Here is a 12412-nt window from a genome sequence, read left to right as displayed (position 1 = left end):
AGTTCAAAAGCCAGCATCTGTGATGGTATGGGAGTGTGTTAGTGCCCGTGACATGGGCAACTTACACATCAGTGCTGAAAGGTACATCCAGGTTTTGGAGCAACACATGCTGCCATTCAAGCAATGTCTTTTTCAGGGACGTCCCCGTTTATTTCAGCAAGACAATGCCAAGCCACATTCTGCACGTGTTACAACAGCGTGGCTTCGTAGTAAAAGAGTGCGGGACTGGCCTGCCTACAGTCCAGACCTGTCACCCATTGAACATGTGTGGCACATTATGAAGAGCAAAATACGACAACGGAGACCCTGGACTGTTGAACAACTGAAGTCGTACATCAAGCAAGAATGGGAAAGAATTCCACATACAAAGCTTCAACAATTAGTGTCCTCAGTTCCCAAATGCTTATTGAGTGTTGTTAGAAGGAAAGGTGATGTAACACAGTGGTAAACATACCACTGTCCCAGCTTTTTTGAAATGTGTTGCAGGCATCCATTTCAAAATGAGCAAATATTTGCACAAAAACAATAAAGTTTATCAGTTTGAACATTAAATATCTTGTCTTTGTGGTGTATTCAGTTGAATGTAGGTTGAAGAGGATTTGCAAATCATTGTATTCTGTTTTTATTTCCATTTCACACAATGTCCCAACTTCATTGGAATTGGGGTTGTAACTCTATCCAGAACATCTTGCATGGATGCAGCATGAAGATCCAGGTTAGTCTGTACACTGCATGAGTCACACTGCTGTATGTAAGTAAGACAGTTTAAAACGGCATTTGAACCTGAGGTTGAAAAGCATTTACCCACCCCACGTTTCTTTTAATCAGTTGTTACATTTAATAGTCCCTTTTAATATCTGTATTTGTGTTTTAAGTGTGTTTTAATGTAAGTTGTATTGTACTTGTTTATGTGTTTCAGCTATGCCAAAGAGAAAGAGAAAGTCTATCATGTTTGGGACAGACAATAAAGTTCATCTATTCTCAACTATTTGAAAACTTTCTGAGTTGACCTGGTCAACAGAAAATTATCAGCTTTTTTGATAGCTGATTGATCACTGAGGTCTTTCTGTGATTCCAGCTTGTCACATGTGAGTATTTGATGCTTTTCTTTGGAAGAGAACCACTCAGAGTTGGAAACTAAGTATACAATATAATTTTAGATTCAAACTCAAAACTTTCAGAAATATAGAAAAAACAGCAAAAGGACTAGTAGGTGTGTCATGCTATTTTAGTCACTGTCTAGCCGCACGGGCCTTATCTTGACGATCTATGGCACACAGTTAATCAAGCACTATAAGTTTAATAAATGTCAGTAATGGCTGAGAAGATCACATCTGTGCTGGTTGTACACTACCAATGATACTATGCTTTGTGAAAGATAGGGCCCCATGACCACCAACCCAAAACACTAAATGTGCAACACTAAAATAATTGGACAAACTGGAACTGATTAGTTAATCCAACAAATTATGTCCTATTTGATGTTCATGATCAGATCCTTGGTATTTTCATAAAAATGTAAAATATCCCAAAAAAAACTCTGCAGTTCAAAAATGAATTCAAATCACTTTGAATCTCACATTTATGTGCAAATAAACATGATATTTATCTCTCAACATTTGTGAAGTGATTATGTCAAATAAGCGCGTTTTTTGTTTTGCTCAGCTCCACATCTCTGTTAATCTTCGTCCAAACGGAACAGCGAGGTTATGACCTGCCGCTGCTGCACATAAACACGCACAAATCAGGGAGTGTGAGTCTCAGCAGCAAGGCCACAGGAGCTTGGCACTCTCACCGTCTGGGAATCCGACGTAGGGGGCAGCGTGCCCAGACCTCCCAGTTGCACTCGCATGCAAAGACGCATGCCAACAGGTACACAACCAAACATGCACCAACAAAAATACCCTCCCAGCTCCTCCAAATATTAACCGGAGAAATGCACCGGCTGGTAAGCTGTGTTTCATCCAAACCTCAGCACACCAGAAGGTGTCTTGGAAAGTTAATATTTGCCTTGGTGACTCAGGGAACTGTGAGCTTGGTCAATCAGCTGAGACCTCCCCTTTCAGAAAGTCCCGCAGATTTTCAAACACTGTTTAAGTGTTTGCAAGCGTTGGAGTCGACCCTCACTGTGACCTTTAACGGAAGTGATGAAGCTATGGTTACAGCTTGAAACCAAGGGCAGCAGGCGCCTACTTTTGGTCCCTCGCCAAACACAAAGTCACTGTTTTGATGCACTGGGCGAAAGCAGACTTTGCAGACAAAGAAGCCCTAAATTCCTGCATGTGCCGCCGGAGTAAAGAGGCCCTGATAAGTCTGGTGTGACAGAGCTCGTGAAACAGCGTGCACATTCTGGCAGGCTGTTTTCCCTCAAAGCAGCAACACGCTGCAGACCAGGAGGCTGTAGTCGACAGCACAGCGCCCCCTCGCTTGTCTCAAACAAACCCCATTAAAAAAAGAAGAAAAAAAACCCTGCCTGCACTTTTCACTCTCCCTCCCACATGTACACAAACACGCAGCCTCAAAGCGGCCTGAATCACAATGACTGCAGCAACAGATGGCTGTCAACTCCCTCCCTCCGCCTTCCCCGCTCCCCGCACCACATCCTCTGGCCCAGCTGTCACTTGGGGCCCCTGACTGAGGGGGCTCCGACGCCAACCTTCCCTGAGCTGGGGACAGCTGCTGCAGAGAAGCTATGGTGGTGGAGAGAAAGGAATGAACCACATACTTAAAGACAGTCTTTCTGTCTCTACGAATCATCTGTTTGTCCAAATTATTCATCCCATCACACAGTTTTGCTTTTGCACCCTCATGCTCCCGTTATATCACTCTCGTTCCTTACTCACCATCGCTCATCCTCCACCTGAATTCCAATAGACTGGAATTTAGACTGCTCCTCTGTCGGACCCGATTCCTCTGGGTCCACCTACGAGGAAGGGAGAACTTTGTCAAAACTGCATGTTTATGGCTGCTCGGCAATCTGACAGCGGGGCTCGCCCACAAACCTGGATGCCTATGGAGAGGCTCTTGTGCAGGGCTTCCTTCTGCGCCTTACTGTCAGCAGTAATGTGTGCCGCGGTGGAGGTGGTGGCGGTGGCTGTGATGGTGATGGTGCTGTTTGTGACGTGTTGGCTGGCGGGGCCGTGCACCTGGGCATTTGCTGCCTCTATGGCTGCTGTCAGGGCCTTCATGCTGTCGATGCTCTCGGTGGAGTTGGACAGGCCCGGCTGGGAGCTGATGCCCGTCCGTGGGCCGCCGTCCATGTGAGCGTCCTGGGCCGACTCCGTGCTGCTTTGAGCTGTGATGGATATGAAAGGTTTGGACGGCGTGGTCCGTGGTGGGACTGGGGGAGGCGTCTTCTTGTATGTGGTGATGCATGATGACACTGTCGAGAGAAGATAATGAAGAAATGACTCAACTACAAGAAAATGCGCACAAAGCACACCGAGGCCAAATAATCCTGGAGTTCTTCTTTGGGATTAAATGCATTACTATATGTTTGTAGCCACATTTCATACAGTAGCAGTAATTCAAAACTTTTCCCATCTGATGAAAACACTCAGAGTGCTTTACAATGATGCCTCATATTTACACACACGTTTCTCAAACCACAGTATGATATGCACATGAGAGGTCAGTACAACTGACAACAGGAGCAACTTGGAGATTAAAGACCTCACTCAAAGTCACCTGAGTGATTTTCCTGTTTGATTAGGTAACTGAACCCATGACCCTGTGGTAACAAACTCACTTCTTCAATCTTTGGGCCACAACTTACATTTTTTATGCACTTCTTTTGAAATATTTATTTAAAACAACAACGAAAAAATCCTGCTCTGCAAAAGAAGACAAAGAAATGACAGAGTGTATATCCACAACACAATCACCTCTAAAATGTATTTGCTTCTTCACCTCAGTCAGACTGATCATTTGTGTGGATGTAATTGTGACAACAAAGAGTCAAAACAAACACCAGTGATTCCATCACCTCCTTTCAGATCATCTTAACAAAGCACTCAGCCAGTTTGTGCAAATTTAAATCCCTTTGGGCAAATTAGATTAATCACAATTATTGTGACAGAATAGATAAAAATGTGAAGATTTGCAAAGTAGAGTGAACGTAACTGTGAAGTTAATTGTAAAGTATGGAAATAGTAAACTATAATCTAAATCACAGAAATTTGTAAAAAGAAATTTGTGAATTCATATATGTATTCTATATATACATATATGTATATATTCATTCATTTCCTATACCAACTAATGCCAAATAAAGGAATGGAATAGAAATGCATCCACACTTATTGTACATATCCCAATCAAACTGAAGGTGTCACCTCTCTCTCTCTCTCTCTCTCTCTCTGTCTCCTTTAACCCTCAAGCAACCGAGTGGGGTCATTTATGACCCCGAGCATATATTTTTGTGCACCATTTTTCTCATTTTAATTGGAAAAATGTTTCCTGCCATGAATTTGTCCTGAATTTGTTAATATAATTATGCAAGGATTGGCAAGTATAATCCAAATTTGTGCTGGGTCATTTATGACCCCGGGAAGATTTATGAGATTATCAACATTATAGCTTCAGATAGTATTGTCATTTGCCAACTCTAATTATTATTTTTTTACTGTTTTGCAAGGAAGCTGCACAAGCACTGACACTGATTCTTGATACCCAGAGTGAGGATGGAAAGGATGATGGACAAATTTATTAGAGAGTGAAATAAATAGGAAGAACCCTAAAACAATCATTTATATAGAGGTATTCCAATATAAGTCAATAAAATAATAAGATAAGATAAACTTTATTGATGCCACAGCGGGGACAATCACTTGTTACAGCAGCAAGAGGCATACAGTAGTAAAAAAAAAAGAAAAATATTTACATTAAAGAAAGGTGACTAAAGTATACTGCAGTGTTTGCTGGTGGGTGCATAAATACTAATGTGAACAGATTACATGAAAAATATAATATTATATATATATATATATATATATAATATTATATATATATATATATATATATATATATATATATATATATATATATATATATATATATATATATATATATATATATATATATATATATATATATGGTAAAATTATTGCACAGGATAAATTGCACAGTTGTGCATGTAATAAAGCACAAAAGGTGGGGGAAGATGTAGTTAATAGTGCAAAATCAGCAGGTAGTTATGGTGCCAAAAACATTTTCAGGTATTATGCAGTCTGACTGCGGTTCACAGCAGTTTGAATACATTTTTGGGTTATAAATAACCCCACTCGGTCATATTAGTTGCTAAAATAGCTTGGTCGCTCGAGGGTTAAGCAAGCACGTTGGCACTGCAGGCTTGTAGCAAGAAGTTCCAGGCTTAAATTCCACAAATGCCCACAGCTCATTTGAAGTTTGTATGTTCTCCGTGTTTCTGAAGATGACTCTTTGGCACTCCTCTGGACATTCCACTTTCCTCCCACCATCAAAAACTTTGACATCAGGGGAAAAGGCAACAGTGCCCTTGCTGGATTCCAGAACCTGGCTTTTGGAAATGAAAGAACCTGAAGCTACATACAACTTCAAACCAACACATAGGTTGTGAGAGAGAGAGAGAGAGAGAGAGAGAGAGAGAGAGAGAGAGAGAGAGAGAGAGAGAGAGAGAGAGAGAGAGAGAGAGAGAGAGAGAGAGACAGTCTGTTTCAGCTAAATTCATACAAAATCCTTCCCGCATGGTTGTCAGAACTTCTTACTTTATTACTTAAGTTTTAGAATGTAACTGCTTTTAAAACAATCACAAAAGAATTGCTTATTACTCTGATTTTGTACATTTATGTGAAGAAACCCTCTCTTTTGCTTTTTCACAGACCCCATTCCCACTACAGCATGCCTTGCTTAACCAGATTGTTACCCGAGGCCGTCAAATATGGCCATTGAGTATTGCGAAGGTTTTTCGTCTGTCCATCCGCCTGTCTGTGCTCATCATAAGTCCAGTCCTATTACTGCCAGGGTCTTCAAATTGAAAGGGAACATTCTTGAGACACAGACCTTGGACAAGTTCAAAAATGGCTAACCTTGACCTATTTTAAGAGGTTTTTTAAGAGGTTAAAAAGTCACATTCTGCTCCTACTTTTTATGTTATGATCTCTCAAAGAGAGAGCTAGCGTGATGATCTTGTGGACATTACTGTGGTCACATCCTGGTGCTGCTAGCTGCTAACTTTGTTTTTGGCTAGAAATAAAAATATTCTCATATATTATGTAAAAGCTAGCTAGAAATAACTACTTAATTCTAAAACCGAAAATGCTGTTTTTGTAACCTAATAACACCTCTGGAAGGATTTACATAACATTTAATGGATGTTAGCATGGTGACGCCACAGGCTGGTAGCTAACTGCAAACTCTGTTTTGTTTGTGTTTAAATATAACCTCTATGTCAAATATTATGTAAAAGCTAGTGATAAATAAACATTTCTAAAACTGAAAACACTGTTTTTGGAATCTAATAACACCTCCGGAATGACATTTAGTGGATGTTAGCGTGCAAGCTAATGTCCGCTAATGTCTCATTAATACCTGAAAATGCAGAGAAATACAAATATTCCTTGATTTGCACAACTTCCGCTCTTGTCAAAAGCTCACGTAAATGCACACACAAAGCCTCCTGCAGACACTGTTAAAATGTAAATATTGCGTTATATTTTTTATTTTCCGCCCAAATTCCTCCAAAATTCTTTCTGCGAGTTTGTGTGGAAGTGTAACTGTTATTTTAGCTTCAGAATGTAACAACTATGAAACAACCAGAAAGTAAACTGTTTACATCTCTGAAACAGCCTGTTTCAGTTGGTGACAAGCACACCTGCTCCTAATCAATCATCAGTCCAGCACTCACTCACCAACCATCCAGCAGGTGGCGCACATGTCTACAAGATAATATATAGGCAAAATAAAGTTGTTTTTGGATTGCTATAGTGCATCAAAGTTCACCATTTAACAAGGTTGGCAACATTATCTGCCCTTTTAATTTCGTGAGCCGTATTTATTATTTTTTAAGTTACTTTGCTAATTCATTTATTAGAATTTTTGTGTCTTATTCACTCAATGCATTGTACAGTAGACATGTCTAACGTGTAGGAAAATGGCCCTTGAAGTACCACTGACCATGGCAGCGTCTCAAGACCTGGAATTAGTCCTTGGGAGGGTAAAATGCAAAGGACAAATTTCACTGTACCCAATGTACGTACAGTGACAATAAAGGGATCCTTCTACAAAACAGCCAGTGTGCACTGCTCAGTAACTCTCTCCCTCTCTCTTTCAATGACTCTCTCCCTCTCAGGTTACAACTTCAGTTTGGCCGACTCTGCAGAGACAAAGGAGCCTCTCTGTCATGCACATGTTGTTAGAAACCTGGGTACAGAACACACACTGGATGGAAAATATTGCGTAAAAAGAACGAAAACTGCATCCGCATCGTAACTACATTACAACTTGGAATCTCCTTCCTGGCCCGGTGCTCACATAAAAAGTAGGTCATTCTTTCTGCCCTGCAGCAAAACTAGGGCAGCAGGTTTCCTGGATCCTTTTAATCCCAACAAAAGGCAAACATCCTACCGTGGCGAGATTGCTGCTCTGTGTGTGACAGACAACAGTTGGCAACCACGCCCATGATGAGGAGCCATGTCTAAAACTATTACAACATGATGCCTTTAGCTGTGTCTTTCCATGTCACTGACAGCTCGAAAGGTCTCAACATGTCGGAGGTGATAAGAGCGCTGACTTCATACACTTGGATTTTCATCCATCGTTACCACCCATAACCACGCCCACCTCCTCGGACGCTCCGGAAAAGAGCAGATTCTGATCCGTTTGAAAGTGCTCAGTTGCTCACGAGTCATCAGTGGTCCATACAATAAACCAAAACGAAAAAAATGACTTGTATTACTTATTAGGACTGCTACTCCTATTTTTTTTTTAGCTAAACACTTCACACTGGAATTTTAAGGCAAAAATTAAGTACATGCGCCCATAAGCAGGATTGCCTTGGAAACATGATGGATGTTTAGGGATAATCTTTGCAAAGGTCACCAAGTACACAAGAGAGAGAGAGAGAAAAAAAAAAACAAAAGGCAGTGTGAACACACACATTTGCCTGCACACACAGAGGGAGAGGCCGAGTTCCTGCCCCTATTAGCCGCCGAGGTTCAAAGGATAGAATGTCAGGCTTTTCAGAGCTTCTATCCCCTGAAGTCATTTAAAAGTCACACTTGTGTTTGTGTGTGCGCACGTGCTCGTCTCAGGGCACGGAGGATTTTTACATCTGCTCAGTAAAGCCCGGCATGAAACAGGAGAAGACGTGCTATGTCCCACCTAGCTGTCACAGCGAGATCCAGACACGCCGGAGAACGACAGGGGGTTTTGAATGCCGAGACAGGTTAAGTAAACATACTCGGGAGTCAGAACATGCCCACGCACACAGGCCTGAAGACATCAGCACGCAGGCACGGCGGCACACAAATAACATTGACACAACCCAGTTTAACGTCTCAACCTCTCCACATCGATGGAGACCACAGACTTCCTGCCACTGATATGCTCTCAGTCCATCAAACACAATCAGCGGCAAGGACCCGGCACATGGTACCAATGTGTCTGTCCCAGAATGAACAGTTTGTGTTAACTGCAACGTTTATGCGAAAAATGCAGAATATGGAGAATAAAGAGACATCTCATTTGCCCAAGATCGCACAGTGGGAGGAAAGTGGTTGAGCAAAGTATTTCCACAGTAATGATAAGGAAATGGTTTGATCCTGTTGTATCCAAAAAGGAATTAGGGCACTACAGCCCTCCCACACATACAGACAGTCAAGGACACTGTGTTTGGTAGAAGAAGGAATACAACACAGAATTCCAGCAGCTTCTTAAAGGCACCACTGCACTTCAAAAGACAGAAGACAAAATAATAGGACGGTACTTTGAAATAAATTCCTTCTTTTGCCAGCCTGTAGCACACAGAACGGTTGGGTCACCACTGGTTATCCAACAACGCCATTAAACCTGTTTTCCCTTTCATATCATAAAAACATTTTTCTTTGTCACACCATAATTTTGTTTCATAGTTTTCAAATAAAGGATTTGTTTATGTTACCAATATGATCAAACTTCACCTGCAAAAATACAGTTTCCCAGCATCTGGTTGAGAGTCAGTGATCACTGCTGTACTGCATTTGCTACAATAATGGTGCATTCCATTTGTAGTCAAAGGTCTGAATTTCTAGTTAAGCCACCTTGACATTTGCACGAATTTTATTGCCGCACTGCCGCATAATTCGTCATGCCAGCGCATTCTGCTTTGTCTTGCTTGACACCACGCTAAAGAAAAAAAAAATTTTTTTAGCCGATGACACCTTTGCTCTCAGAACTTGGTGGATGAAACCCTTCTCGAATCGCTCCCAGAGTCACAGAGAAAATATCTACAGCTGCAGGTTGTCTTGTGCGCGTTGTGCGATGCAGAACGCATTTGGAATCTTGTCTCAAAGGTAATTATATATATTGTAATGATTGGTAAAATGGTTGCATTTTCATTCCTTCCTATGAATTAGATAATGTATCTGTAAAATTATGTTTATTATAGATGCAGCAGCTTGTCGTAATCATTCAGATGCCCTGCGTGCAATGACACGCAGTATTTTTGAATATGTTGTGCAATGATCATGATTAGTTCACACAAGTGGCACAAAATTAATGCGTGCCAGACATTTTGAACATTTCAAAGTTTTCTTTGCGCACTGGCATGCAGCTAGTTGTGCACAGTTTACAAAAGTTTATGAAGCGTTTACTCATTGCTTTCCAGTGCACGGATCAAATTTGTCAAGGTGCCTTTACAGTCCCCAGGAATGTCCCCTGAAGTTGAAATTCTAAATCATTAACTTGTTGCACTCATAGACTGTATATACGTATAATGGGCAAAGCCTGCATGACACCCAGAAGAGCTAAAATGAAGCCAGTGTTTGGGCTATGTTCTGTGTGGCGCCATGTTCACAGCTGCTAAAGATGTCCTTTTAATGCATAAAAGGGTGGAGTGGGTGTGGCTGTACCTGTGACGAAAAACGCCTGAACACGTCCCTTTCTCAGTGTCCGAGCCACTTAAGCCTCCATTTGAGTGTTTATTAAATCATAGTTTTGGGGACTGTGTGGTGGTTTTCCTAACAGTTTATTTTGTGGACATTAAAAGTTAGGAGCCGCGTATTTTCTGAGTAATCATACATTAAGTGGCGCTACTGACAGCTGCTAAAAGTGCTAACACCGTTAGCATAAAACACTAAATCCGACAAGAGTTTCACTCAGCGCTGCAACAGCGATGTCTGATCCGTTAGGACGTTTCACCGTACAACAAGCCGTATTATTCCAGGTGCTTGTAATAAAATACTCCAACAAGCTAAAGACGAGAAACAGAGACGCTCCACTCAACAGCTATCACTCAAAGCGTCCACGCCTCCAATTATACAGAACTTTATGGTGTAAAACAACTTAAACTGGGATGTTACAAAAAAATTCACCCCGTACAGTTGTCATGTAGGAGGAAACTGTTGAAAGAGAACCGTTTAACTGTTTTCTTGTACTATGCTGTAAACTTCTTGATTTCTGCTTTAAAGTTTGGCATTTTAACACTCTGTTTTGGAGCCAGCCTTAAGTGGCCAGTCAAGGTACTGCATGTCTGCATTGGCCTCAGTTCCAGTGGGCTCAGGTTGCCGCTTGGTTACACTTATTCCCCAGAGTACACAATCCAAGATGGCTGCTCAGGGAGAGAAAGCTGCAGTTTTTGCAATATAGCACTGTCTTATTGCTGTCTGTGCATAGGTTGCTATGACATTTTTATGCATAAAATGCTGTGTAATGCATTCTTTGTCAACAGGTGATGCTAATATTGGCTAACCTGGTTGATGTTGCTAATAATGACTGATGACACCATGCTATAAACTGAGCAGTAAATTGTAACATTTATGCAACTTCTGTGCCATCTGTCCTCTTCCATAAGGTCTCTTTGTCAAAAATTTATATTTTTCTAAAACACTCTACTCAAGGCACACTCAGGCATTTGGCGTTTTTAAACGTGTGATGTTGTGTGGCAACTGTACCACACACTCAGGTGTTACACCTCATTCATTCATTCATTCATCTTCTACCGCTTAGTCCAATTAAGGGTTGCACTCTATCCCAGCAGCCATAAAGCGCAAAGCGGGGTACATCCAGGACAGGACGCCACTCTGTCGCAGGGCCACAAACAGACAAACAAACACAGACACACCCACACACACACCTACGGACAATTTAAAGATTCCAATCCACCTAACCTGCATGTTTTTGGATGTGGGAGGAAACCGGAGCACCCGGAAGAAACCCGTGCAAATACGGGGGGAACATGCAAACTGTGCACAGAAAGGCCATGGGAATTGAACCCACGACGTTCTCGCTGTGAGGCAACAGTGCTAACCACTAATCCACCGTGCTGCCCGTGTTACACCTCATTGCTCTTTATTTTTGAGGGAAAAAAGAGCAGTGAGGTGCGACATTATTCCCAGTCACAATTTATGACTTCCGAAATAAATTAAACACAGCCTTAGCTTCATGGAGCCGTCAAATGTAAACAAAAAGAAAGTGATTCTATTTCCCTGTGCACTCTTCAGTGTTTTGCCTCTCTACTACAGACCTTTTGCTGCCATTTCAAGTTCTTGAGTTTTTGCCTGTCACCTTGGATTTGTTTGCTTGAGATGAGAACTCTCTGTAATGACAGTTTGTCTGTATTTTTTAAATTAACTGATTCTTTGATAACCCTCATCCGCTTCCTTTGTACCTGTTGCCTATTAGACTATCCATGTGCCTGACCTCTGCCTGTTTTTGACCAAGCCTGTTGCCAGCTACTAAAATGTGCAGGCTGTGTGGAACAATAAATCTGTTTTCTGCTGTCCCCTTGTGGTTCTCTGTACTGGGGGTCCTCTGCCAAAACAACTACAACTGACGGCTTGTTTACATGTTTGTAAAAAAAGAAAAAAAAATTCAGCATTCTTCAGTAGAATCTGCTGAAAAACAAATAATTTTGTTTTCATCTTGAATACAAAGGCTTAAGTTAATAATTTATGAGTACAACATCAAAGGTGTTCTCATGTAAGCAGACAGATCAGTGTAATAAGGAGTTGGACTACCAAAATGAAGACCTGGGTTTGTTTGCTGGCTATGCTACCTGTCTGTGTCATTGGACAAAGACAATTTGGCCTTGTCCACACAGAAATGGAACTTTTCTGTTGTGATCTTTTTCTTTTTTGTGTTCAAGAAGTGTTCCATAAACAGGGCACCGTTTCAAGAAATATCTCCATCCACATGAAACCGGGTGAACCTGCCTCAAAATGCTGTAGTACATATGCCA

At 41.4% G+C, this 12412-nt stretch overlaps 1 protein-coding gene across 3 annotated transcripts in view; it reads right to left on the bottom strand.

Annotated features, from left to right (window-relative positions):
- Positions 1-12412, bottom strand: part of dlgap1b (discs, large (Drosophila) homolog-associated protein 1b) — a 383103-nt gene that overhangs the window by 15670 nt on the left and 355021 nt on the right. For all 3 annotated transcript variants that reach the window (XM_034168371.1, XM_034168376.1, XM_034168383.1), the window contains exons 7-8: positions 3003-3382; positions 2844-2923 (exon numbers count right to left, since the gene is read on the bottom strand). In XM_034168371.1, coding sequence (XP_034024262.1) covers positions 2844-2923; positions 3003-3382 — 460 coding nt within the window. The remainder of the gene's footprint in view (positions 1-2843; positions 2924-3002; positions 3383-12412) is intronic.

Source organism: Thalassophryne amazonica, chromosome 1 (assembly GCF_902500255.1).
Source record: "Thalassophryne amazonica chromosome 1, fThaAma1.1, whole genome shotgun sequence".
Taxonomy (NCBI): domain Eukaryota; kingdom Metazoa; phylum Chordata; class Actinopteri; order Batrachoidiformes; family Batrachoididae; genus Thalassophryne; species Thalassophryne amazonica.
Note: the sequence above shows the minus strand (reverse complement) of the source record. Positions and strands in the feature narration are given on the sequence as shown.